The sequence below is a fragment of the Pangasianodon hypophthalmus genome, chromosome 16, assembly GCF_027358585.1.
Source record: "Pangasianodon hypophthalmus isolate fPanHyp1 chromosome 16, fPanHyp1.pri, whole genome shotgun sequence".
Taxonomy (NCBI): Eukaryota; Metazoa; Chordata; class Actinopteri; order Siluriformes; family Pangasiidae; genus Pangasianodon; species Pangasianodon hypophthalmus.
The window spans coordinates 6,354,842-6,380,104 of NC_069725.1; the positions used below are offsets into that span (position 1 = coordinate 6,354,842).

The 25,263-nt window shown below is 39.5% G+C and overlaps 3 protein-coding genes across 5 annotated transcripts; 2 read left to right on the plus strand and 1 right to left on the minus strand.

Annotated features, from left to right (window-relative positions):
- The first annotated feature begins 10 nt into the window (after window positions 1–10).
- On the plus strand, window positions 11–5,193 carry dnajc22 (DnaJ (Hsp40) homolog, subfamily C, member 22). Of its 3 annotated transcripts, none has more exons than XM_026920388.3 (4): window positions 11–491; window positions 1,038–1,544; window positions 1,704–1,996; window positions 3,489–5,193. In XM_026920388.3, exons 1-4 carry the CDS (start codon window positions 392–394, stop codon window positions 3,669–3,671), a joined length of 1,083 nt encoding a protein of 360 aa, XP_026776189.3. In that variant the 5' UTR covers window positions 11–391; the 3' UTR covers window positions 3,672–5,193. The 3 variants fall into 3 exon arrangements, with proteins under 3 accessions (XP_026776189.3, XP_026776191.1, XP_026776190.1); XM_026920390.3 differs by having other exon boundaries at window positions 13–491; window positions 950–1,544; XM_026920389.3 differs by having other exon boundaries at window positions 17–491; window positions 924–1,544; window positions 3,489–5,192.
- A 665-nt stretch (window positions 5,194–5,858) lies between these two features.
- On the plus strand, window positions 5,859–16,551 carry ikzf4 (IKAROS family zinc finger 4). Its single transcript, XM_026921249.3, has 8 exons — window positions 5,859–6,032; window positions 7,899–7,953; window positions 8,044–8,148; window positions 8,235–8,534; window positions 8,691–8,858; window positions 10,879–11,031; window positions 11,126–11,257; window positions 11,966–16,551. The coding sequence occupies exons 2-8, from the start codon at window positions 7,914–7,916 to the stop codon at window positions 12,745–12,747; spliced, it is 1,680 nt and encodes a 559-aa protein (XP_026777050.1). The 5' UTR covers window positions 5,859–6,032; window positions 7,899–7,913; the 3' UTR covers window positions 12,748–16,551.
- Window positions 16,552–16,896: 345 nt separating this feature from the next.
- On the minus strand, window positions 16,897–19,885 carry rps26 (ribosomal protein S26). Its single transcript, XM_026920329.3, has 4 exons — window positions 19,743–19,885; window positions 18,286–18,463; window positions 17,118–17,248; window positions 16,897–16,987 (listed from the first exon to the last, which is right to left on the minus strand). Exons 1-4 carry the CDS (start codon window positions 19,743–19,745, stop codon window positions 16,952–16,954), a joined length of 348 nt encoding a protein of 115 aa, XP_026776130.1. The 5' UTR covers window positions 19,746–19,885; the 3' UTR covers window positions 16,897–16,951.
- Between the last annotated feature and the right edge of the window lie 5,378 nt (window positions 19,886–25,263).

Sequence of the window (25,263 nt, forward strand, 5' to 3'; positions counted from 1 at the left end):
TAATATTGTGTTTTGAATGATGTTGAACTCTAGTCTAATCAATATATAATGTATTGTGTAAGACATCAATCATTTATTTATTCGAAGTATTCCTTCTATTTGTAGCCTACTTATCAATTAGTTCACCAAAAAAGTTGCATATTCATGTACAGTCAGGTTAAAGTTCAGACAAACCTTTGATGCTTGATCAGTAAGAGTACATTACGTTAACATTACAAAGACTGCTGCAATTTCATCTGCCAAAGTCCAAAGTCTAAACTGACGCCAATATGGAAGCTGTCCATTTCAGGAGAGATTAGGTTTGGATTTGACGGTGCAACTCCTACAGACTTTTCACTGCATTTATTTGTTTTTCTTCAGAATATGACCGAGCAACAAGTTTGAAACCGTGATGTGTGTTATTTTGTGCGTTCATATTTCTGCCAGTAGTGAAACTGAAGGAAGCCGTATTAAAGAACCACTTGCTGTTTTTACAAGCTATCTTCACATAGGTAAGGTGACACGTGACTTGACTTGTAATCTTACTGAAAATTATAAATGGTAGCGGTTTATTCATTTGTCTGCTGGTTTATTATTTGCTGGTGTATTTACTTATTTTTATTAGCAGTAATTGTAGTCAAAGTTTAATCTTGTTATTATTAAAAAACAATTTTCATGGTGATAACACTGATGTCAAGTGTAATTGGGGTATTGTAGTGTTCTCTAATGCTTCATTTTTCCTGATTTGTATTTAGTGAGTTAAAGTGCTTCCTTCCTCAGGCAAAATAAGTAAAATGTGCCCGTTTGAGTTGAGTTACAGTTACAGATCCTATCAGTCACGTCACTCAAAGTGAATATTAAAAAAATGTAATAATAACGCTTTGATTTCACATTGACTTCTCTGTATTTAATTATAGCAGGTTTTTTTGACTGTGTGTGTGCAGATATTTAGCAAAATTACTCTTCTCAGTGAAGAGGAGTGTTTTCCTCTGCTAGCTGAAATTCTAAGGATGCTCTTATGCCTAAGCGACTAATAACAACCTACGCCCTCTGGGCAGTGGGAGGCCCACTGGGTCTTCATCACCTGTACCTCAGGAGGGACAGCCATGCTCTCTTGTGGATGCTCACTCTGGGTGGTTTTGGGTTCGGCTGGCTCCGAGAGTTCTTCCGAATCCCAGCTTACGTTAACGAAGCCAACAAAGAGGCTGAGAGAGTCAGACGCCCAGCCGGTACGCCTCCACCAATAGGCTTGTTTCGTTTTGCTGGCCAGATTTGCGTCGGCATTTACTTTGGCTCAGTTGCTTTGATTAGTCTGAACTCTCTGAGTTTCTTCTACCTGCTGGTGTTGCCATTGAGTGTTGGTGCGGGGGTCCATCTGGTGTCCTGCGTTGGTCAGCAGACTTCTGACCTGCAGAAGACCCTCACTGCTTGTATCCTGACCTCATCCATATTCTACGGCAGCACACTCTCGCCTCTACCCATCAGCATAGCAGCTAGTTTCACTGCAGCACAACATAGAAAGTTTAAACATCCCCAACATGCAGGATCTCCACCAGAGCCAGTGGGTCAGTCTTATACACATGCAACTAAACACAATCCAAATCTCATATCTGATATCTAATATCTAATTCAAGGTTGCAATATGAGAAATAAACATATCTATGTTCTTGTGATGTCATTTTCATTGTCACTGTTAAGTGTATTTTTGTTTCTATGTTTCCTAGGACCTCGCCTCTATCGCCTTAGCCTAGCACTGCTGGCTTTCTCAGCTCCGCTGGGATACTGCGTTTTTCACAACACCACAGCTACTTTATACTACATTTCAGACTGTGTGGCGGCGTTTCTCGAAATGTTTTGGTTCATTCCTTGGATCAGAGGGGTTGTGGAATTCTTTCTGCTGTTGCCATACCAGGTCTTGTGTGCGCTGACTGGAGGGAGTTACTACGAGGAGAGCTGGAAGAAGGTTCTGGAAATACTTCTTAATGAATACACCAAAAGAGAGATTGAGGCAATGAAGGTGAGGACAACTGAACAGCATTGAGTGTCAAATCAGCTGGTTTAAATCTTGTCTCAAAACCCACATGTTAAGCTCAAAGCATAAAGCTCCAGATTTATGAGGCTGCTGCTCAAACACTTCACACCCTCAGCAGGTATGAAGTAAGAAAGGAACTGGTTTGTATTTTAATTCACTGTTTCTCAATCTTGGTCCTGGACGACCCATGCCCTGCATGTTTTAGTGTTTTCTTTCCTCTAACACACACTGGTACACATATAGGGTATATATGGACAGTGAAAAATGTGCATGGAACAGCAAAGGTACTCCAGTCCCCAGACTAAGAAATGTCTTAAAATGACAAATTTTAATACTAGTTAAGTAAAGAATAAACCGACGATGATTGTTTTTCTATAGCAGCACTTCCCAGCATGTTTTATTCCCCCTATACCACAGCAATTCATCAATCATTACAATGTCTAATGTATTCCTGAACAACATACTTTTTTATCTCTTTAAAGTTGGTTTCTGTTGTTACTTACATTATAGCAGCTAGAAACAGTCTTCTTTCTCATAGTAGCAGTCTTCTTTCTCATAATAAGACAAAAAAATGCAGCTTTTTGTGTCACCAAAAAACCGGAAAGTCCAAAGTCCTCTGTCCTGAAGACTTTCCCATGACAGAAAACTTACTGACTGGTACAAAGCGCTGACACCAGAGATTTCTTCCATAAATATTAAATACATGTCTCCTTACAGAAAGTTTCACCATATCAATGATTATACATTTTCCCATTTATTATTAGCTTAAGATTATGTGGAGTATCTGCCGTACAAGTCCCTGGGAATGAGTAACTATAGAAATAATAGAGTATTAGAATTACTACAGGCCTAAATCTGTGATTTGAATTACTGGCAGCACTATTGTCAGAGCTGCTGTTATAGAAAGAAAAAAAAATCAACATCTTCTGACCAATCAGAATTGAGCATTCATTAGCACTGTGGTATAATATGTTTTTATACTATAATCATTTTACAGTCCCCTATATAGATTCTGGATCCTTAAAAGGCACTAGACATTAAAGGACTAATTCAAAACACTATTTTCAGTGAAAACTAATAACTAACTCAATTTTTTTTCTACTATCCATTATAGACAGGTCAACTATTTAACAGTTCGCATAATTTTAGGACAAAATGAAGATGACAGAATAATTATTCATGTTTTTCATAGGACATGTATTGTTATCTTGATGTAAATGTTCTGTTTTTGGAAAGTAGAGGCACATTTTTTCTATTCTTTTAGACTATGAGCGATGCACTGTACTTAAAGGAATATGCAGTAGTTCTTGTAGGAGATGATGGATGCTTTTATGATACTAACGCATGCTTATGCTGCCTAGAATTCATTTCATACAAGTTCACTGTGAAAATGAATACTCGAATAACTTATGATTGTTGGAACCAAGAACACAAGCTCCTGATGTGTACAAGGTCTGAGTCCTCTCCTCTGTTCTAGGTGCTGTCGGTGTCTGAGGGAGCCACTCTGGAGGAGATCGCTCACAGCTACAGGGAGCTAGCTAAATTATGGCACCCAGACCGCAACCCCACGAAGAAACAAGAGGCAGAAGAGATGTTCATTAAAATCAGTGAGGCGTATGAGACACTGCTCCACAGACATAAGCCTCAAAGCAGGAAATGACTTCAGACTGCATGTCTGTAGTAGTCTGCCATCCAGTGGTTATAAAGAGTACTTTCTTTAAGTTATTACTGTTTGGAGTTACTGGATTAAACTAACACACTGCTGCTCATTACATTTTGGGGAAAAAGGGCACTGTATAATTACTTTGACTGTTGGTCACAGTGCAAATTTGCCTCTGTCGAGAAAACATTTTTGCTCATTGCTCCACTAGAACAGAATATCTACCTTTACTTGCTCATTGAATCATTTAGCAGACACATTTTATCCAAACTAACTTAAAGAAGTAGACTCAGTGCTGCAAAAATTCTAATCCTTGATAGTTAGTAAGTAAACAATTAAACAGATGATTTGAAGTAAATGATCAATCTAGATTTATAGAGCAAATTTTGCTGTTTCTATTTTTATACTGCTTGCCTTTGCTGAACAGAGTCCATTTTAATTAATATTAATATTAATATTAATATTAATATTAATATTAATAATAATTTGTTACATCAAGTTAAATTTTTTTCTGCTTCAGGTTAGATGGTTAGTCTGCTGATCCAACAGTTCAAATCAGTTTAGCACTAAAATGGCAACAGGTTACATTATGGATTTGTTTGTTTTTAATAAAATATTAGTTTATATATTGAAACACATTTAAAACTTTGAGGGACATATCTAGTTAAATGCAGGTTGAGCATAAGACATCATATGAATAATAACTTATACACACAATAATTATATACACATGTAGACTATTTTATATATATGTTCAATAAACATATAAAATAATATCAGATTAGTCTGATTAGTCTGTTTATAATGGAAGATGTGCGGCTTTTTGCCTTCAAGCGATCTAAAGTTGGCCAAAAGATACGGAAATTAAAGCAAAATAGTGATATAACTTGTCCTCCTATGTATTACTTATTGTGTAATTCATCATGATAGTGTTTGCACCAGCCTTTTCCAAAGCAGAATCCAGTGCTTTGTTTATGTGCAGCAAACTGGTTTATACACTTTCACATGCTGTTGATTTTTCATTTTGAAATGAGATAAAAAGCTAAAGTTGAATATCTTATTGAATAAATTTCCTGTATAGACTAGTGATCACTACCTTATTCATGATATTAACTGTTATAAGCTGATAGATTTCATAACATTTAATTGGGGAATGCAAGAGAGTTGGGCTTCCACTCCTGTGGTTTATGTGATAAGGAGGTGTATTAAATATAACTATGTATTTAATCACATTTCATCTTTCCATAATATCAACAATGAGAACTAAAATAAATGCCACAGTAATGCTTTGTTTGTCAGAATATAGTCACTTTATCATTTTAATGTGGTGGCATATTACATGATTTCAAAGTAATGAATTTACACCACAGCACTGTTCATTTCTCAAATCTGATTGGTCAGATGTGTTGATTAATTTTCTCTAACAGCACAGCTTTGACAATAGTGCAGCTGTACTTCAAATCAAAGGTTTATATTAATACACTTGTTCTAATATGTTATCGTTTCTATACTAACAACTTATTCACGGGGTATGGTGGACAGTCCACATAATCTAAGACTAATAATAAATGGGTTAATAATTATCTTGTTATTTAACAAAGAAAAATGTATAATCATAGTTATGGTTAAGCTTCTGTAAGGAGAGGTTTATTTAACATTTATGTAAGAAGTCTCCAGTGTCAGCGCATCGTAACTGTCAGTAAGTTTTCTGGCATGGAAGTTTTCTTCAGGACAGCGGACTTTGAACTTTCCAGTTCCCCTGTAACATTACAAGATGCATTATTTTTGTATTATTAACTGCAAGAGAGAGAAACAGAGATGCTGGTGAGAGAATGACCATTTAGAGCTGTTCTAACAAGGAACAACAGGAACCAGTTTCTCTCACAGATGTTCAACAACATTAGGCTGAATGTAACTATAAACAGATAAAAAATATGATTATGGTGTTCATTAATACATTAAAATTGTAATCACTGGCAAATTGCTGTGGCATAAAAGATACAAAACATTTCAGAATATGCTGTTATAAGAAATTAATCAATTCTGGATTGCAGCACGCCGTCGTTGATTATTTTTCTAAAACAGTACACCCTGCTGTGTTTTATTCCTTACTTAACGTCAGTATCTGTCACCTACGAGGTATTCTGTCCATTCCTCCCATTCAAAACAAAGGATCGATGCTTTCGGTGTGATGATTTGTTGATCGTGTATTCCATAGATGGATTAGTTAGGTCTGAATCCCAGCACAGGCCCGGAAGTTGTTTGGGATTTCAGGTAAAAGATCCCGGAGATGCTGCCTTCGCCCGAGAAAACAAACAGTGCTCCTGTTATATAAATACAGCAACCAGAGTCGATCGCCAGGTAAGGAAAATAACTCAACAGGTGCGTGCTATATTGCTGGTTCACGGAAGGTGACACTAGGTGATAGAACTAGCTGCCCATGGTGTGTTTGAGCGAGTTTACGTAGCCGGCTAACGTTAGCTAAGCTAAACGGCATCTGGCGAGTGGTGGCTGCCATAGCAACGCCGACGGGCTCCCGAGAAACATTATCCCGCTTTAGCTTGTCACGTCTAAATATCGACCAATTTCCTAGTAATTATCAAGTCTTACCATTTACACACGTTATAACTTCCATTATCACTGTTTGTTTCATCAGTTTGAAATTGTCTTTACCTTATTTCTGCTCTGTCGCGTTTTGTTAGCTCCTTAGCTACCCAAGCTAGCTGGTTCGGCTCAACCAGACGGGGGCTGAATCCCAAATGGCTCCCTACTCCCTATACAAGTGCACTACGTAGGCAATTAAACAACGACTTCCACACTTTATGTAGTGCACTATACGTCCCATAGGGAGTTATTTGGATTTCAGCCAGGATGTCAGCGACGGTGCTGTAGACGTGACACATGTCACTGGTGTTTTTGTCAACAAAAGTGTGAATAGTTTTGTGGTTCTGCTCACTCTAGACTGTTTTTTCCTGTGGTAACTACATCCAAGAGCTAAAATTATGACTCACTGTGTCTGCTATGCATATAAACATACATGTATTACACCCCACCTTCGCCATCTCTGTGCTCTCGAGTTAACTTCATGCCTTAAACACACACTCAGGTTAAGTACCCACTTTATGCTGGTCTGTTCTGGGAACTCTGGGCATGAGGCAGGTGTATACACCCTGAATGGGACGCCAGTCCATCACAGGGCACTGTAAGCACACACATTCACACCTTGGGGCAATTTATCATTTCCAATCCATCTACAGACATGTTTTTGGGAGGTGGGAGGAAACTGGAGAACCCAGAGGAAACCCAGAACGTGCGAAACGGCACACAGATACTAACCCAAGGCTCAAGATTGAACCAGGGATCGTGGCGCTATGAGGCAGCAACACTACCAGCTGTACCACTCGCCTTAAACACTTGAGATGTCGAATGCATAACAGCTCTGACAGATCTTGTAGAATGAAAAAAAAAGAATCTGTAATCACTGATAAGTCATTCTGAGATCAGATTAGGGCAATGTTCTTTTCCCTAAGTGATGTCAAGTTTAATCCGTAAACCTAAACACATAAATTCCATCTTTTGTTTGTGTGCATTTTGTTTTTTCTGATATGATATCACTCTCTGTTAATTCTAGAAGATGGGATCACCTCATAGAATATGCTAGAATAATTTTCATGTGCTGAGGCAGGTTTCTGTGAATATCTGCTTGTCATGACATTCACTTTTTTTTTTTTTCCCCTTATTTCTCGCTCTGCTCTTTGATAGGTCGCACGTGAAGGGGCGGGCATCGTGTAATACACTGCTTCTTATTATTATTTTTCGATCTGCTCTTTGACAGGTCACACATGAAGGGGAGGGCATCTTGTAATACACTGATTCTTCGCTTCTTTCTTAACAAAAATCTTTGTAGAAGGCAGAGACGTGGGTCTATGATTAAAACTAGGAGATATTTACTTGCGGTAGGATTTCTGATAACGAATAAAAGGTTTGTATAATCATATAGTAAAGCCACAAGGCTCACTATAAAAAGTGCTTTCTTCTAGTTGCTGAGAAGAGACAAATAGATTATAAGGTTTAATACAACAGAATGATCAGATTTCTGTGTCTTGAAACTTCTAGACCTAAATCATCTGAGAGTAGTGTGATTTTCTAACTATATTTTGAGGCAATTGTTATGCTGCTGATAAAGTCAAACCCCTCAGATCTCTTGTGGCTTCTTTTCATTTACAGGCAGCTGGTGTGAGAATGAATGCTGACGATTGCAATGGCCGTTCTTACATGTCAGGTATTAAGTGTTCCTGCTGATTTTATCTGGTACAGTTCTCTGCTTAGTAGCTTCATTTGATTTGTATGTCTTTGTCTGCTTGTTTTGCAGGCAGCGGAGATTCTTCAACAGAACGGGAGTTTTTTGCAGGGCTAAGGGGACCTACAGTGAGCACTCCTAACAGTCAGCACTCCTCTCCCAGTCGCTCCGTCAGTGGTCCGTAATCTAGCTACAGACTGTTGTACTTGTGTATTGCTTGCAATGAGCATGTTTGTGAAGAGTTTATACTGCTCTCTGTCCAGCAAATTCCATCAAAGTGGAGCTCTACAGCGATGAAGAAGCAGGTAGTGCCCCACTTGCAGAGAGAGGAGGAGGAGAGAGGGATGAAGGATGGAAGCAGGATAAGGGGGACATCGCTGAGGAGGTTGGCGGTGAGGTTGGAGGAGAGGTTGGAGGAGACATGGGCGGAGGAGTGCTCGGTCAGGGAGGCAGCGGTTCACCTGGACCCATTCGGCTCCCTAATGGGAAACTGAAGTGTGATATATGCGGGATGATCTGCATTGGCCCTAATGTTCTGATGGTACACAAACGCAGCCATACAGGTGAGTTTCATGGAATTGTTTAAATGTATGTTCACTTTATAGTGTCTAAAAAATTCAAACATACGGCTGTGTTAGTGAGTTAGTGTTGCTTTTATAATTGCAAATGCCTTATGGAGTGATTAATCTTGGTGACTTTGCTGCAAAAATGGTTGATAGGCGAGCGGCCATTCCAGTGTAACCAGTGTGGCGCGTCCTTCACGCAGAAGGGCAACCTGCTGCGCCACATCAAGCTCCACTCCGGTGAAAAGCCCTTCAAATGTCCCTTCTGTAACTACGCCTGCCGCCGCCGTGACGCGCTCACAGGACATCTCCGCACACACTCCGGTGAGTGAACACACCACACAGAGACAAGGCACCAAGCTGTGTTGTGAGGAAATCATATCTTTTAATGCAGGACTGAACACTCTTTATAGTGTTGAGCATAATGAGGTGCCTTTGTGGGAATGTACTATTGAGTTGGAGCCTGATTAATTCCTTGAAAGTTTCAGCAGCTTTTCCGGAGGATAGAATTCTGCACGTTATTTCTAAACCGAATAGCAAGTGACCTCACAGCATGTTCTAGTCATATAGTCATGACATTTAGAATATTATGAAAACAGGATATCCTGCTCGTGCTTTCAAAATGTTGATGCACATTCACCTGAGGTAATGTGAAGGAGGCCACTTTCTTACCGCTATTCTGAATGCCATGGTTCAGAGAAATGACGGCCAAGTGTCATGGAGTTCTCTGAAATGACGCAAATGTCTCCAACTGTTCATGTGGTTTATGCCATTACTTTTACTGATGTCAAACGTCGTTGAAGAGAAACTTCTTGGTACATTGATACATTTGAGGAAAGTTACGAGAACTAGTTTTGTTCTAGTAAAACTGATGACGCTTCAGTGAATTTTTTTTTAAAGGTTTAGCCCACTTCATTTGCATGTATTCACTCTTCTATAAATCCTATTGGATAAACTGTTTATTCTATTCAGTCTCAGACCATATAGTAGCTGAAACTAAAATGTACTATATATACTATAGTTCATAATATTATAGTATTTATTTATAGTAAAATAGATTTTGCAACTATAAATTCATATTGGCCAAAATACTGGAAAAAAAAGACAGTAAGGCAGCTATAGAACAACAGTTATATACCTGTGATACATCATGCAGATTTACACATAGGTTTGCATGTTTAATAAAAATGTGTAAATATCACATTTACATAAGCATTTAGACCCTCTGTTATGACTCTCGAAATTGAGCTCATTTGCATCCTGTTTCCTTTTCATCTGTGAGAGGTTTGTATAATTTGATTAAAGTTGAGTTGTAGAGCACACCTCTGCCTATATAAATCCACACAGCTGACAGTGTATGTCAAAGCAAAAAAAAAGGAGACAGTTTAAAGAAATTTTCTGTAGACCCCTGGGACAGGATTGTGTCGAGGCACAGAGCTTTCAGCAGCTTTCAAGGTCAAGGTTTTGAAGAACACAGTGGCTTTCATCATTGGTAAATGAAAGCAGTCTGGAATCACAGAGGCTTTTCCTAGCCAAACCGAGCAAACATACTTCACCACAGGAACAGTACTGGCCAGGTGATGAGCGGTGCCTGGTTTCCTTCAGATGTAATATTTGGCATCAAGCCAAAGAGTTTAGTCTTGGCTTCATCAGACCATAGCATCCTATGGCTAGAGAGTGCTTTAAGTACATTTTGGCAACCTCCAGCCAAGTGATCGTGTACATTTCACTGAGGAGTGGCTTCCATCTGGCCACTCTAACATAACAGGCTGATTTCTGGAGTGCTGCAAAGATGGTTGTCTTTGTGAAAGATTCTCCCTTCTCTCTTTCATCTCCACTTCTATCCATAGCAGTGGTCATATATTTCAGTGATATTACTGTTTCAGTTTTTTTTAAATACACAAAACAAAACGTTGCAAAACCAATTTTTAAACTAAGTATAAAGTACGCTATTATATTTGTCAGGGTTCAAGCTAAATAAAAAAAAAAGTGTGTAACTTTGTAGTGATTTGAGACGTATTGAATACATTTACTACATATGCAGTAAATATGTGAAATGTTAATTATTATACTTTGCCTACACAACACTCAAAATAATTCAAGCTTCATCATTAATAAACTCTAATGCTCTAATTTCTCAGTTCAGCAACAACAATGTACACATACACATATTTAACATTAACATTACTTCTGAAAAACAGCTTTTGAGGAGTAATTATATTTTTCTCCATAAAAAAGAATGATAAATAAATCCTTAGAACATTTTTTTTCTTTGGTAGCACTCACAAGGCTTCAGTTTTGTTTCTAATATTGTCAGCTATTGTCATGTTCTGCATTATTTCAGTTTCCTCTCCAACTGTGGGGAAACCCTATAAGTGCAGTTACTGTGGTCGCAGCTACAAGCAGCAGAGCACACTGGAGGAGCATCGCGAGCGCTGCCACAGCTACCTACAGAGTCTGGACCACCAGCCTGCCCACAGCACGCAGTCTACACAGGGTAAATCATAAACAGCTCCCCGCTGTATGTGAGTGAATCATAAACAACACCTGACTCATGTTGGATGTATGTATATGACTGTTTTTCCTCGCAGGTGAGGAATGTCGTAACATGGATGTGATGGCTGACCCTCTGATCCAGCCTTTGTCAGAAAAGATGACCTTCATTGAACGGGTGGCTAACAGCATCACTAAAAGGAAGCGCTCCACACCTCAGAAGTTTCTGGGTAGGCTTCTTTCAGTCCATCACTTACGGGTTTATATTAGGCATACTCTGTGAATCCTTAAATGCAATAATGGCTTCTGCAATATTGATAACGCGTAAAAGCCACACTGCAAATAAACATTGTGCAATACCACAACTTTCCGTGTAAGCATGAGCATCATGAGGATCCTCCGGAATCCTGATCTCAAATGTTCCTCAAATGAGTGTGTGGGTGTTTTGGCAAATCAAAGCATGTAATCTAACAAATGCGAATGTTTTAGGTGTAAAAAAAAAAAAAAAAAAAAAAAAAAAAAAGATTATTCAGGCCAGTCTATGTATGTCATTGTGAGTGTTCTAATGTGTTTTTAATATCAAATGGAATTTTGCAGTTGCACTATGCAGCAAAGTGATTGGAATATGATCTTTTTTCTATATCATGTGTGTCATATTGATTATAGTTAGTAGGTGTATGTCTGCTTGTGAGATGATATAATGCACATCTTAATATGTGATCACACAATGTATAAAAAAAAGATTCAAAGTAAGAAAGAGGCCACACCTCAAATACTGAGGCTGACCGGCACAGAGGTCACTCGACTGACTGGGAGGTTATAAATCAAATCAGTTGTGTTTGTCTCCTATCTTTTTATACTAAGACTAAGACAGGGACAACAGTATGATTTGGTGAATCTTTGAATGCCTAATTGTAGCCATGTTGGTGTCTGCACAGGAGAAAAGCACATGCGACTGAACATGTCCGATGCACCTTATGAGATCAACTCCAGCCCAGAGAAAGAGCGCGATGTGCTGGGTTCTCATGCTGGAAGTGACCCTGCTGCTTTAGCTGTTATGGGAAGCCGCTACCTCCGCAACCCCCGAGGAGGAAGCGAAGAGGTTGAGTCTCCTCGCTCCCTGCGCCTGCCTCCTCCTCACCCGGCCTGTGTGTCCGAGTTTACCCCTGTCATCAGCTCCGTCTATGGCCACATCACACCCCTGGGCCAGCGGCTGAACTGTGCAGGGGGCATCAACATGGTACTGCCTGGGCGAGAGGCAGGTGAGGGCCACGAAGACGTGCCCTCAGGGCGCAGCCACGCTGCCTCGCCCAGCAATGGCTGCCAGGACTCCACGGATAACGAGAGCACGACAGAGGAGCAAGGCATCGGCCCTGGCGCTGCCAACCACCGAGGACGCGAGCGCCACAGTCCTAGTCACGCCAAAGAAACAGAAGTGGAAGGGGAGCGAGACAGAGGGAGCGTACCGGCTAAGGGGAGCCCTCGTTCTCCGCCCTCGTCCAGTTTGGCCGTGCAGGTGGTGGACGGCGAGGGGCGGCCGGTGCGCTCGTTCCGCTGCGAGCACTGTCGCATCTTCTTCCTGGACCACGTCATGTTCACCATCCACATGGGCTGCCATGGCTTCCGCCAGCCTTTCGAATGCAACATCTGCGGCCACCGCAGCCAGGACCGCTACGAGTTCTCCTCGCACATTGTCCGAGGAGAGCACCAAGTGGGCTGAACCACTTGGGAGTGGGGGTGGGAGGGTTGGCACGCAGGCAGGACGGGTATTTCATAGTGGGAAAGAAGAAGGTAAGGAGGGACGTACGCTGCTTTCAGATGATACGGAGTCCAGTTTGGTCTGCACCAGATCAGGAGGGGGGACATACTGAGCACTTGCTTTTAGTATTAGTGAACAGCAGGCTTTCAATTTCGAAGGCTAACTGGCATAGGCGCACAGGGAGTATTGCCTGTGCTTAAAGAAATCAAATTTAGAGGAGTTTGATTAGAACCGTGGGACTGAATCCCACTCTCTGATTGAACTCCCAAATCAGTTATTTGGCAAGACGCAGCTGTTTTGCTTTAGAAGTGCCTTTCTTCAGTGGGGTTTACCTTTTCTGGGTTAGATAGAGAAATTTGGTGCTCGAGCATGCTGCAGCAGGAGGCTGTGGTCAGCGAAATCTTGCCAGCAGCATTTCCGTACTGCATTTTAGAGGTTGTGATGAGTGTATGAGTTTGTGTGAGTGACCTGAGAGAGTGAAACGAGATCCACAGCTGTAGTATAGTCTAAAGTGTACAGACTTTGTGTTCGGACTCCTTTTATGGTCATTTTAAGGGTCTGTGGAATTTAGAGGACTCAGGGAGGACACAGGGGACTGAAGGAAAGAACTATGAAGTAGCAGCATGAGCTGCAGGCCTCTATAAGACTCAGAGAAAGAGGAGATCTGTGTGTTAGCCATATAAACGGAGCACACACACACATTGCCTTAAGTAGTTGCTTTATATTATCCCTGCGTTATCTAGTTGATTTGAGTATGCTGTTTAATGTTGTGGTTTCGGGAGGCACCATAAACCCCGTCTTTAAAGCTGAGAGGACACAGCACTCATTAGGTGGTTTTAAGAATTAGGCCAGGTCTTAGAGAGTATATATCTAAATTTGTTCATGCTAAATGTCTTATTTAAATAGAAATTAACTTGAAGAAAAATTTTGCCTTAGTTTTGGAGCGTACCGCAGTGGATAACCTTGGTCCTCCTCAATTCTTGGACTTGCTGGTTTCCTTTGTGCCTCAGAACTCGATTGTTGTTTTTATCTAGATAGACCTCACCTCAGTGGCGATGATAAAGTTCATTGCAATTGCTCTTCAGGACTGTAGAGGAGTGTTTTGCATCATTCTTGCAGTACAAAGTCCCCCTTATATCCAGCCTGTGCAACAAACCTGTTATTGAAACAATTGCCTAGCTTTAGTCAATGAGGTACGTTTGTTAGAGTTTTTCAAAACATGGGCTAAATGCTGCATACTAGGCAATTGCAAACGGGTGTAACACACCACAGCGCAGCAAATGGAGCCTTAATGTGCTGGTGCAGATCAAACAAAGACCCATATTGCATTCTGTGACTCTGATGAACGATAAGGAGGGGTTGATACCTCGGAGGAAGTTTGCACTTTTCTAACTCTCTGCTTAAATGTGAGTGTTTTCGCTGGGGCTGTCGGGTTGGGCAGGCAGATGGGGATAGGGTGGGGTGGGGTGGGTTCGGGTTTGGTGGGGCTCTTCTTAAAGGCTTTTGGAGATCCTACCTTACTCAATGGTGACTGAGCTTTGGAACATATTCTTTTGCTTTCTGAAATTGCTCGATTGCACTGATTTCTGATAAAAATGCTATTTAGGGAAAATAAGTACAAATTTGATACTATGTAGGTTATAAAGACAAACAGTGTGTTGTTTTTAAAGTTCTATAAATACTATTTTCCTAATGAAAGGAATTGTCACAAAGGGTTTCAGAGCAGAAAATTCTCCTTGTGTTGTAAAATCGGTGCTTGATTGTTCGTGTGGCTTCTGCCCTTAATATTGGCCTTGTATCCTGTACGCTTGTCCTGTGTGAACATGTCGCATATGATTAACGTTATCAAGGTACACTTCACTCCCGAAGGCAACAGATTGCCGCGGGACAGGAGTAAAACTATTATTGCAGAATTTTGTACCGTCCTGCCAAGATATCGCGGCCTGTTTTAGTCCTTTCTTGCACAAAGTGAGATAAAGCACCAATGAACAAATTTTGAGAATATCAAAGAGTTTGTTGTTTGAGGTTCGTTCGGTAACGCCTTTTCAATCGTGGACAGTGCTTAAGGATACTTGGATGTTGTAGCATGTTTGTCACTCGGCGTTTGTGAAGATGGTCGGCTATTTCCCAAACCTGCTTATGTGTGATCCCCTGATCTAGTGTTCTAGACTTCCTGCTAGCTGAAATGCATCCGGAGACCTCGTAATCTTAATGTGTGTTTGGATCCATGCCAGTGAAAGCCTCCAGAATGAATGAGTTCAGAAGTAGACTCTCAATGAGACCAAAACCAGTATTTCCTCTACAACGTTAAGTCGATAGCTTTGCACCCTTCAGAGCTGAAGAGAATTCATCCTCCTCCTACCAAACGTAAAAATGTACTTGAAGATATTTAAGAAACAAAATATCAAATATATGATACTTAACAATGCACTTAATGGTTGAAATGAATTTATGTAAATAAGTACATGGTATGTATGAGTGAGAAGGTAGCATGTGTGCTTATTTGTTTTGCTGGAAATCTGGAACTGTTCAGCTTGTATATCGGCTGCAAATTTTCCCCCACGTTCCTCCACCACAGCCTCTCTGTTTGTTTTCTCCCCCAAAAGTTTCTTTCCCCAACCCTTATGTGTGATGAACTTAAATGAATATTTTTAAATGAACTGTGAAGCAACCATCACAAGCAAGTGCGAGAGTGTGAGCATTTTCGTGAGGCAGGGATTACACTCCCTTTCATACTTACAGGCTTTCTCCTGGGCTCAATGTTTTTAAAGGCTTTGTGAAAAAAAAAATGTATATGACAAAGAAAAAACTCTTTACCTCAAATTTGTTAAAATAAAAAAACTGCCTCATGTTCTTTAAAAAGGTGTGTTGGTTTCAAGAGGTGTTGTCTGGTTTTGTTTTTAAGGAGTGACCCAGCATTCAGTTGAAGTAATTTTTCATGTCCAATAAAGTAATGTTTGTCGTATCTCCTGTCCACTTAAACATCTCAGCTATTGTTTTCCACTTTGCCTTTTGTGGTGTTGTGATCTTTGATCTCCATGAGATACGTGGAAAAGTGCAAAATGACTGAAGACCATAATTTGCAAAACAGCTGACATCTGGAAATTAAGTTTTGCTGTCTTTTAAATCACAAATTGACAGATTAAATGAGATTCTCACAGTATTCTCATAGCCAGGCATGGACAAGTAATTTTGTGCTTATTATTATTATTATTATTTTTTTTTACTTTGATTCTATATTCAGAAAGAGTGGGGAAAAAACCTAAGCAACATCTAAACCCAAAACATCCCACTATTTTCTGGTTCTGCTTAGCACATCCCTGTAGCACTAAAAATTTTTCATCCAAAAAATTGCTTTGGTATGTTGAAATGTTGAAGCGTATTAGTTTTTTTCTCCAGGAAATTTGATTATGCAAACATTTCTATTGAAATAATTTAATGGAAATGAGGTGCAGCAAAAAACTTTTTTTGGTCAGAAGTCAGTGGTCAAGAGCTGAATGCCGTGATGTGGTTTATCTCATCATTTTAGCTTTAAACCACTGCAATCAAGCCGTGACCCTTCAATTAAAAAAGCGGTTTTATTCACTAGCTTCACTATTTTCAGAAATGAAGCTTTTGTCTCATTTTCACAGTGCTGGTGAGAAGTACCGCCACCACAGTAATGTACAGTCATCAAGTTGAATATTTTGCTGATTAAAAGTCACCTCAAACCCTGAGGGAATCTGACACTGATTCAGATGAGCATGCATTCATTTCCAAAAGAAAATGTCCCTGATAGTCAGCTGTATTACCACATCGCTATGTGCAGAGACTGTAAAACACTGATCTATGTAGTACACTTACAATTAAACTATTACACTCTGGGATATTTAGATTTTCACTTCCATTTATAGGCATAAACAGTATTAGTCAATCTAAATATAAAGAAGAGACTTCCAGTTTTTTATGGCACCTTGTGTACATTTGGAACCATTGATAATTTCTCGGAGCTTAAAAGAGGTCTATAGAATTGTAATTGATGTTACAAAACATACCAAGACAAACTCATGAACCAGACAGCAAACCAAAAATTTCCTTCAACCAAAAAAAAAAAACAACAAACAATCCACATGGTCTTAAGGGGGTATTATTTATTTACGTACAAACATCAGCAAAATGCTCCAATTCACATGGGCTTAGCAGGAACTCTTGGAGCAGCACCCTAAAGAAAAACAAAAACGAGCTTTCAGTGCACCTACTACCACACATGTAGCATCATTATCGTGAAATGATTCCTTTAAGGAAAATCCAAATTCTTCAACTTGTCTTCAGTGTGTGTGTGTTAAACTTACAGCAGGTCTGAAGCGAGGAGGTGGCGTGCGGTCCTTCCTGGCCTCGCGTGAACGGTTCCTCACCACTTTGCTGTGGATGGCGCAGCTCACGCAGTAATGAAGCTTAACATACAGCTTTGGCAACACATAAGCTGGTAAGAGACAGAGAGGATGTTAGCTTGCTAACATAGTATTTCAGATCATTTATATATTTAACACTATGTTTTCATGGGTGGTGTGAAAAAATTAGATAGTGATAATTGATATTTTCTTCATATGCAAGATGCATCATGATTTTTCGTTTTGCTACAAGTAACTGCAAGTGTCCTACAGGGGGAAAAAAAGACATTTAAAGCAAAAAAAAAAAAAAAAAAGAACATGGGAAATAAATAAAACAAATTCCAAATCAGATTTTGGTGAAAGAGAATGCAGCTGCCTCGATGCCTTGCTGCCCATGCTGTTTCATTAGTCAGAAGGACACATACATGACCAATATACATCAAGCTCGCTGATTGCAAAAGTATGTTATGCTGGTTGGAATTACGTACACTGGGAGAAGAGAGTGAATGTTCTGTGAATACACAAACTATTTATTAGTCAGAAATAAAACTTTAAATCTGAAGCGTTTACAAATAACTAATTTATTCTCAAACTGTATCCTCTGTCTCATGTTTTTTTTTTTTGCCATGTTTTTTTTTTTTTTTAAACAAATTCAAATGGATTGTGGGATATATCCATGACTTCCAGAAAAAAAAAAAAAAAAAGTCTTTGGAACATTCTCTTTGGACTTGACAATGCCTTCCTCCCTCAGAATACAGGCTTACAAGGTAACATTTGTTTACGTTTCAGACACACCCTTTATCGCCCAATCAGCTTCTTCTTCACTGCATGTAATAAAAGATTTTGGAAAAGTCTACAAGTACCAACATCAATCACAGTGTCTCAGAAGACGCATCATGATACTGTTATTTCCTATTGACCAGCCTTACACTGAAGGTACAAAAGGGACAGAACTAAAGCATGTTAAGTAGAAACACACAGCTTCAACTAGTCACTAGCTTTAGATCTGCAGATATTTTATATATCAGATGAGAAACACCTTTCAGAATTTTTTTTTTTTTTAGTAGTAGTATTCTGGATTGACAGGTGTGTGTGAAATAGCTCTGGTATACACCACAACTCTACGCACCATCAAACACACTGGCCTCAGAGATGTCCCTCACAGCTGCTGCCTCAACAATGTTCCTGATGACAAACTTCTTGATGGCCTTGTCTTTGGGCACACAGCGGGCACAGTTGGTGCAGCGGATGGGCTGAACGTGGCCACGGCCCTTCTTGGCACGGCCGTTGTTCCTCCTTTTCTTGGTCTGGGGAAACAGATTGACTGTTAATCATGCTATAAGGCATCAAGGACAAAGCCTTTAGTCACTATGGGTGCATGGAATTGTACCAAGAAGGAGTAACAAAAACTTCAGAGCTAATGAGGGATGAGTTGGTCCAAGGTTTATTTTAACTGAGCCTTGTGCCAGTTAACCCTTGATTAACACCTGCAAATAGTTCAGACTATCCACTGTGTGAGATTCATCAGTCCTGTTACTCGTGATCCATGATTATATAATTACTATACACCACAGCAGTGATGAATTCTCAATTCTAGTCAGACAGAAGGTGTTAATTTTCTATAACTGTGGCTCTGACAGTCATTGATATGGTGAGGTTTTCTTTTAGGAGACGTTAGTTTGACATTTATGTAAGGAGTCTACATTGTCAGTGCTTCTTAATGGTCAGTAAGTTTTCAGGTTTCTCAGTAACACAAGAATTATTGTTTATAGCTGTGCTAATGCAAGCAAATAACAGAAATGAACTTGTCTCATGGACAATCCACAACATTAAATGTAACTATAAAAGGTTAAAAAGCATGACGTGACGTTCACTAATAAAATACAAATTGTTACTGTGGGAAGGCTGCTGTGGTGTAAGAACAACACGACACTTGGGTACGTGACTTTATTGGAAAGTAATCAACTTCAGAATGGTAACAGGAAGTGTTTTGCGCTGGGATGCATCACACCTCCCTGTTGTTGATTATTTTCCTGTAACAGCAGATCCCAAACTGTTTTATTCCTTTTACACACACTCACATACATAGGTGTGTATGTGAGCGTGTTTAAGATTAAAGCTCTTTCTTGGTGCAATCAGTCTGTGATTTTACGGTCACGTCATTTCAGACTGTCAGACAGAATCAGGAGACATACTCAGGATTTGCTCAGAAATATTTATCGTTGTAGCGACTGAAAGCGACCTTTATGTACAGTGGTATTACCACCCTGACATAACCTGAGACAAAAAATAAACAGTTTCATATGGACTGCTACTACCATTAGACTGTAATGAGCTAAATAAGCCTGGTCATGCCGCACATCCTCTACTTTCCGTTCTCACTGCAGAGAGAGCGCTAGCTTAGCTTAGTGTTTCTAATCACAATAGCTGCATCATATGAACCAGTTTCAGTCATAACCGCTGTCTAATGTTACATTAATGTTTTTAAAGCTTAGTTTCCAGCCTCCGGCCTCATAAACAAACGCAAAATCCGTTAAAACGGTTCGGAAATATCCAAACTGTGCATGAACGAAAAAATACACTCACCATCTTGGCTTAAGTGGCACGCGAGAGAACCGGAAGCGGTATTACGTAGCTTATAAAGCCCGTGTGATGCCTTGTCTTGCATCCCTTGCACATTCTGCATGCCAAGGACCCTTTGATATCTCTCGTGTCCGCCTGACTAAAAATCACAAACTCCCTGGCAAGTAATTTTTTTTTATATATTCAAGAAAATCATTATCTATCTCTACCTCTCAACGTGTAAACTATTTAAATAATAATTTCTGACAAAACAGTAAGTACGTGATAGTTAGTTAATTAGTAAGTTCGGGTATTCTATGAGCACGATTCTTACTCCAGATACTTATCTAATTTATTTCACTGGCACTAAAACTTTGCTGCATTTCTTTAACAATACAGTGCCGCTTTGAATCAGGCACTAAAATAAGCTGTCCTCTGATTCATCCAATGAGGTTGCGAGTCCAGTACCGGAAACTAAGGGATGCAGGAATTACCAAAGGCGTTTATATGACAGTACACTTGAAGTCTTGAATCTGATTGGTCAGAAAGTGTTACTTGATTTTCTATCTTCAGCAGCTGGACAATAGTTCCGGCTGTAAGGCAAATCACATGTGTATATTAATGCGCACATTCTATGTTTCTATAGTAACAACTCACACAGGATTTCTAAGGCGGACGCTTCACATAATCTTAGGGCCACATCACACCACTCCATCACTGTTTACGGCACGTCGTAATCAGCAAAATTCCTATTTCAGATCCATGGACTGTATTAGACTCCTGGGTTTTATACTGAATTGTGTAGAAAGAGCTTTCCATAACTCTAACCCTCAATATATAAGTGCCTTGTTTACAGGTTTGTTTACCATCAGCCCCAGATTTCCATTAGATTTTTTTTCTTTTTTTGCGCTTTGTACTGTGCTGTCTTACTGTATTTATGATTATCTCTGATTGTCTTTTTTACCACTACTTTAACGCTGCAATAAAGTTTCTATCTATCTATCTATCTATCTATCTATCTATCTATCTATCTATCTATCTAACACTTCAGAAATGTTTCTAACGTCTTATTAAACTGCTCCGTGTACATTATTTGTGGGTTTAGTCTTGTAAAGTTTAGCTTTAAAAATGAGCATTAACATTAAAATTAATATTAATTAACATAATAAGGGCAGTTTGGATAGCAGAGGTTTAACTTGTATAGGAAGAATAAGGACCAGAACCTCAGAAATGTAGTTTATTTTAAATAACTGCAGTTACCAAACATCACCACTAGAGGTCAGCAGATGTCTTTTTGTGAGGAGAAAATGAACCCATCTATCACTGCCAGGTGAAGTTAAGATACTGGACTCTCACACTGGATCAAATCAGATCTCAAAGACTTTAATCTGATACTCTGTGACACTATAACGGTCGAGATGTTATTGGGAATTCTGTGATGGGAATTTTGGCTCTTTTCAGAGAGTTGGATCACCAGTAAGAGTCGATTGATCCCAGTTCATGACAGTCGTTTTTGGATAAACCGTACAAACGCTGCCATGTTTTTGATTCTTCCTTACCTAAGTATGGGTGAAATTGTTTAACTAAATCTTACTCTGCCTTCTAATTAACAAAATCATTATGCATTTGCATTGTAAATAATTGTAAAATCACCCTGCTGGAAAAAAAAACAATAGAAAGCATCACAGAAATTCTAATGGTTTCCATTAAAAAAATATCATTACAAACCATCAGCTGACCATTAAAACCATTACCGTTACCATTACTGGTATCCACTAGACATAACATGCCACCATTAGAAGGCAACAAATTAGCAGTAGAGACCAACAGGGACCATTACAGTTTCCATTAAAACCAATACAATTCCTATTAAAACCATTAAAACCATTACAAATTCTATGAGGGTTTCTATTGTTTTTTTTTTTCAGCAAGGAAAGGCATTACAAATATGCAATGACAAATTTGATAAATGACAAATGGCCTGACAAAAAGGCAAAAAAAAAAAAAAAAATATGTGAGTCGGCTCTCACCTTAAAGAATCAACTCAAAGAGTCGTTTCACTAGTGTTTTACTCCTGGAGATTTTCCAGCTTTACCAGACAAACCAAACCTGCTAAATAACTGGTGAGTTGTTGAATCAGTTATGTTTGAGTGGAAAACACCAAACTGCAGGGTAATGATACACAAAATGAAAATCACAGTGTTATGGATATGACATTTAAAATCATACTGATTACTACAAGGTGCCTCACAGACTGTGAGACAGTGTGTACGTCTGGTCCCGTGACCTTTCAGGATGAACAGACAAAAATTCTAAATTAGCCAAATATAGTATGTTCATGTACATATCAGGGTTACATGGCTTTCATACCTGCTGAATTCTCGAGTCTGATTAGTCAGATTGGTGTTGATTAATTTTCTATAACAGCAGCTATGACAGTAGTTCCAGCTGCAAGGACAAATCACTGGTTATATTACTGTGCTAGTTCTAATACTTTACCGTTTCTATAGCAACAACTGAATCTCAGGGACTTGAACGGCAGACACACCACATAAACAAATTTAGTGAGTAATTTTGTGAGTAATTTTGTGAGTAATTTCTGATATGGTGAAGTTGTCTGTAAGAAGCTGTTTATTGAACATTTTTGGAAGGAGTCTCCAGTGTCAGCACTTTGTAACAGTCAGAAGTAAAGCAGTAACTTTGTGTTTTCCGACATGGAAAAAACTTCAGGACAGAGTACTTAGTGCGTTGTGGTTTCTCCGTAACATGACAAGTTTAATAAAGTCAAGAGATAAAAAAAGAGAAGCTGGTGAGGGAATGACGGCTTGTAGCTGCTATAGCATAAGTGATACATGAACTAATTTGTCTTGTGGACATTCCACAGCGTTAAATGTATACTATAAATGGATAAAAAGCACAACATTGCTGTGGTGTGAGTGGAATAATACACATTGGATGTGCTGAGTTAGTAACCGCATCACACCACCCCAACGTTGATTATTTTCCCATAACTAACATAAAATAATCAACATTGAAGTGGTATTACATTACACCACCCTCCTGTTGATTAGTTTGTTTTAACAAGACAACGTCTAGTGTTTTATTTCATACATAACGGCAAGACAGACTTGACATGACCTAGACAGTATGGCTGCACAATATGGACAAAATTAAAGTATGAAATTATATTGCTGTATCAATTTGAGTATTAATCTGTTTTATCATTACCAAAAATTTGTGAAATCACTCAATTGTGTGACTGAAACAGTCCTCTTACAGGTCCTCTTGAGGTGTCAGTTCTTCAGAGCGGTACTATAGAAGAACCATCACAATTTTATTTAGTTTTATTTAGTTTATTTAGTTTTATGTATGTCCAGTAAAAATGGTTAAAGAATCATGGACCTGAAGGTTCTTCTATGGCATCTCTCTTTTAGATTGCATGGTGGGAAGGTTAACTGTTGTATGAAAAAGCTGAAATAGGAATTAAAAATAAACTAAAATGAACGTAGTTAAGTATAGACGTAGTCCTGCACTTGCAGTTTTTTCCAGAGTAAGGCTGACATTTGCATGGAATTGACCAGGACCAGAGTCAGGCAAATCAGGTCTAAAAGAGGCATGGAAATGATGTGCTGTGTGAAACAAGCACAACGTTGCCTCTGGAAGTCGTTACACTGTGTGATGAGCAAGCGGGTGACCAGGACAAGTTGACATATGTCTGTCGTGTGTTTGTATCCACAGTGGAGAAAGTTTTTTTTTTATATACAAGTTGGATATGAAACTCCTGTGGTTGGTTGTCAGCTTGCAGGTGCCTGAGGAAACTTTTCCTTGACTGGGTTGGTTCGGCTTCCAGATGCTGAATGGTTCATGGTTGGGACAACATGTGTTGAAAAGATACTTGCAATCAAATTTTCATCCACTCATGTACTACTCATGCAGAGTTAATATGTAGTTGTGGTACCAATCCTTCCACCCCCTGCAGTAGTCAGCTCATTCTCATCGTGGTTAGTCACTTCACCAGGATGAAACGTGTAATTGCTTCAAGCCGCATGAATTATGATGTCAGTGTCATTTCAGCTCATAATGTGTCAGGCAGTAGCACTGCAGTGAAAGATGAGGCCTGAGAGACGCACACGCATGCATACAGAGAAAGAGAGCGATGGTGACATGGGAATGTGTCAGTGTTCCTGTAAACCACTCTGCTCCTAAACTGCAGCAAATAAACATTCTTCTGGTCGTGTGTCACAGTTGAGAACTCGCCCACTGTGCTGTAAAAACCGGCAATAATTAAAACCAAAACACACAGCACTGTTTTCCCTTGTGTTCAACTTTTTTTGTTGCTTGAATTGTATTTAGTCAAAGGCGATGTATGCTGATCCTCATCTCATGACTGTGCACAGAAGTTCAGTCGTCCAGGGTCAGAGTCCAGCACAATTTGTTGTGTTTCCTGCTAAAAGATTTCTCATACAACAGCCAGGTTTAATAAAGTCAGCAAGCTGTGCTGGGAATAATATTGTGGCCCTTGATCTAGATCATGGTGTCCAATCTTATTCGGAAAGGGCAGGTATGGGTGCAGGTTTTCATTGCAACTAAGTAGGAGCCACACCTGAGTCTACTGAAAGCTAAGATAAACTGATTAAACAGGTGGAATCAGGTGTGGCTCATGCCTGGTTGATATGAAAATCTGCACCCACACCGGCCCTTTGTGGATAAGATTGGCCACCCCTGATCTAGATGATCTAGATAAGTCACTTAATGGCCAAGATAGCAGACATGGGCTCTCCTGAGTGGTTCAACAGAAATGCATTTACTCTATTATCGGGAGATCACAAGTTTGAATCTCGACGATGCCACAGCCATGCGTGAGTATAAGAGAGCAAGATTGGCCATGCTCTTTGGATTGGCATACATTAGCCCATCTCGAGCATCTGTGAGCTCATATATGTGGAAGAGGGCAGATATCGCTTTCCTCTGAGTGTGTTACGCAGCAGGAGGTTAGGTTCCTGTGTCTCAGAATGTGTTAGCTGTCATTCTCGCATGTTGACAGGTTAGAGCTGACTAGTAGATTTAAGTTAAAGTTAAAACTCCAATGATTCTCGTACTCAAGTTCCTTCTAACACACTTAGCACCGCTTGAATTTATAGTATACATTTCTAGAAGAGAAATTATTTATAATCGCACTATCCAGTGTCATCCAGATGCGGATGGGTTCCCTTTTGAGTCTGGTTCCTCTCATGGTTTCTTCCTCTTGTCACCTCAGGGAGTGTTTCCTTGCCACCATCGCCTCTGGCTTCATCAATAGGGATACATTTAAAGAAAAATTTTATATCTGGATCTGTAAAGCTGCTTTGTGACAATGTTCATTGTTAAAAGTGATATATAAATAAATTTGAATTAATGGATGGGACTTGGTAAGACAAACATGGGCAGGGGGGAAAAAAGGTAGAAAACTTCTGCATTTCTTTGTCTAAACGGCATCATATGAAGATCGTTTGCTAATTGTGAAGTCTTCAGCATTTACATTTACAGAATTTGACAGGCGTCTTTT

Excerpts from the sequence above, each read along its gene's own strand:
- rps26 (XM_026920329.3), bottom strand. Across the intron at positions 17,249-18,285 it reads TGAGGCCAGTGTGTTTGATG|CTTATGTGTTGCCAAAGCTG; the intron begins GTGCGTAGAGTT and ends GTCTCTTACCAG. Across the intron at positions 16,988-17,117 it reads CTCCTCGCTTCAGACCTGCT|GGTGCTGCTCCAAGAGTTCC; the intron begins GTAAGTTTAACA and ends GTTTTTCTTTAG.
- ikzf4 (XM_026921249.3), top strand. The coding sequence starts at position 7,914 with ATGAATGCTGACGATTGCAATGGCCGTTCTTACATGTCAG. Across the intron at positions 8,535-8,690 it reads ACACAAACGCAGCCATACAG|GCGAGCGGCCATTCCAGTGT; the intron begins GTGAGTTTCATG and ends AATGGTTGATAG. Across the intron at positions 11,258-11,965 it reads CACACCTCAGAAGTTTCTGG|GAGAAAAGCACATGCGACTG; the intron begins GTAGGCTTCTTT and ends GTGTCTGCACAG.
- dnajc22 (XM_026920388.3), top strand. The coding sequence starts at position 392 with ATGTGTGTTATTTTGTGCGTTCATATTTCTGCCAGTAGTGAAACTGAA. Across the intron at positions 492-1,037 it reads TACAAGCTATCTTCACATAG|TGGGAGGCCCACTGGGTCTT; the intron begins GTAAGGTGACAC and ends CCCTCTGGGCAG. Across the intron at positions 1,997-3,488 it reads GAGAGATTGAGGCAATGAAG|GTGCTGTCGGTGTCTGAGGG; the intron begins GTGAGGACAACT and ends CCTCTGTTCTAG.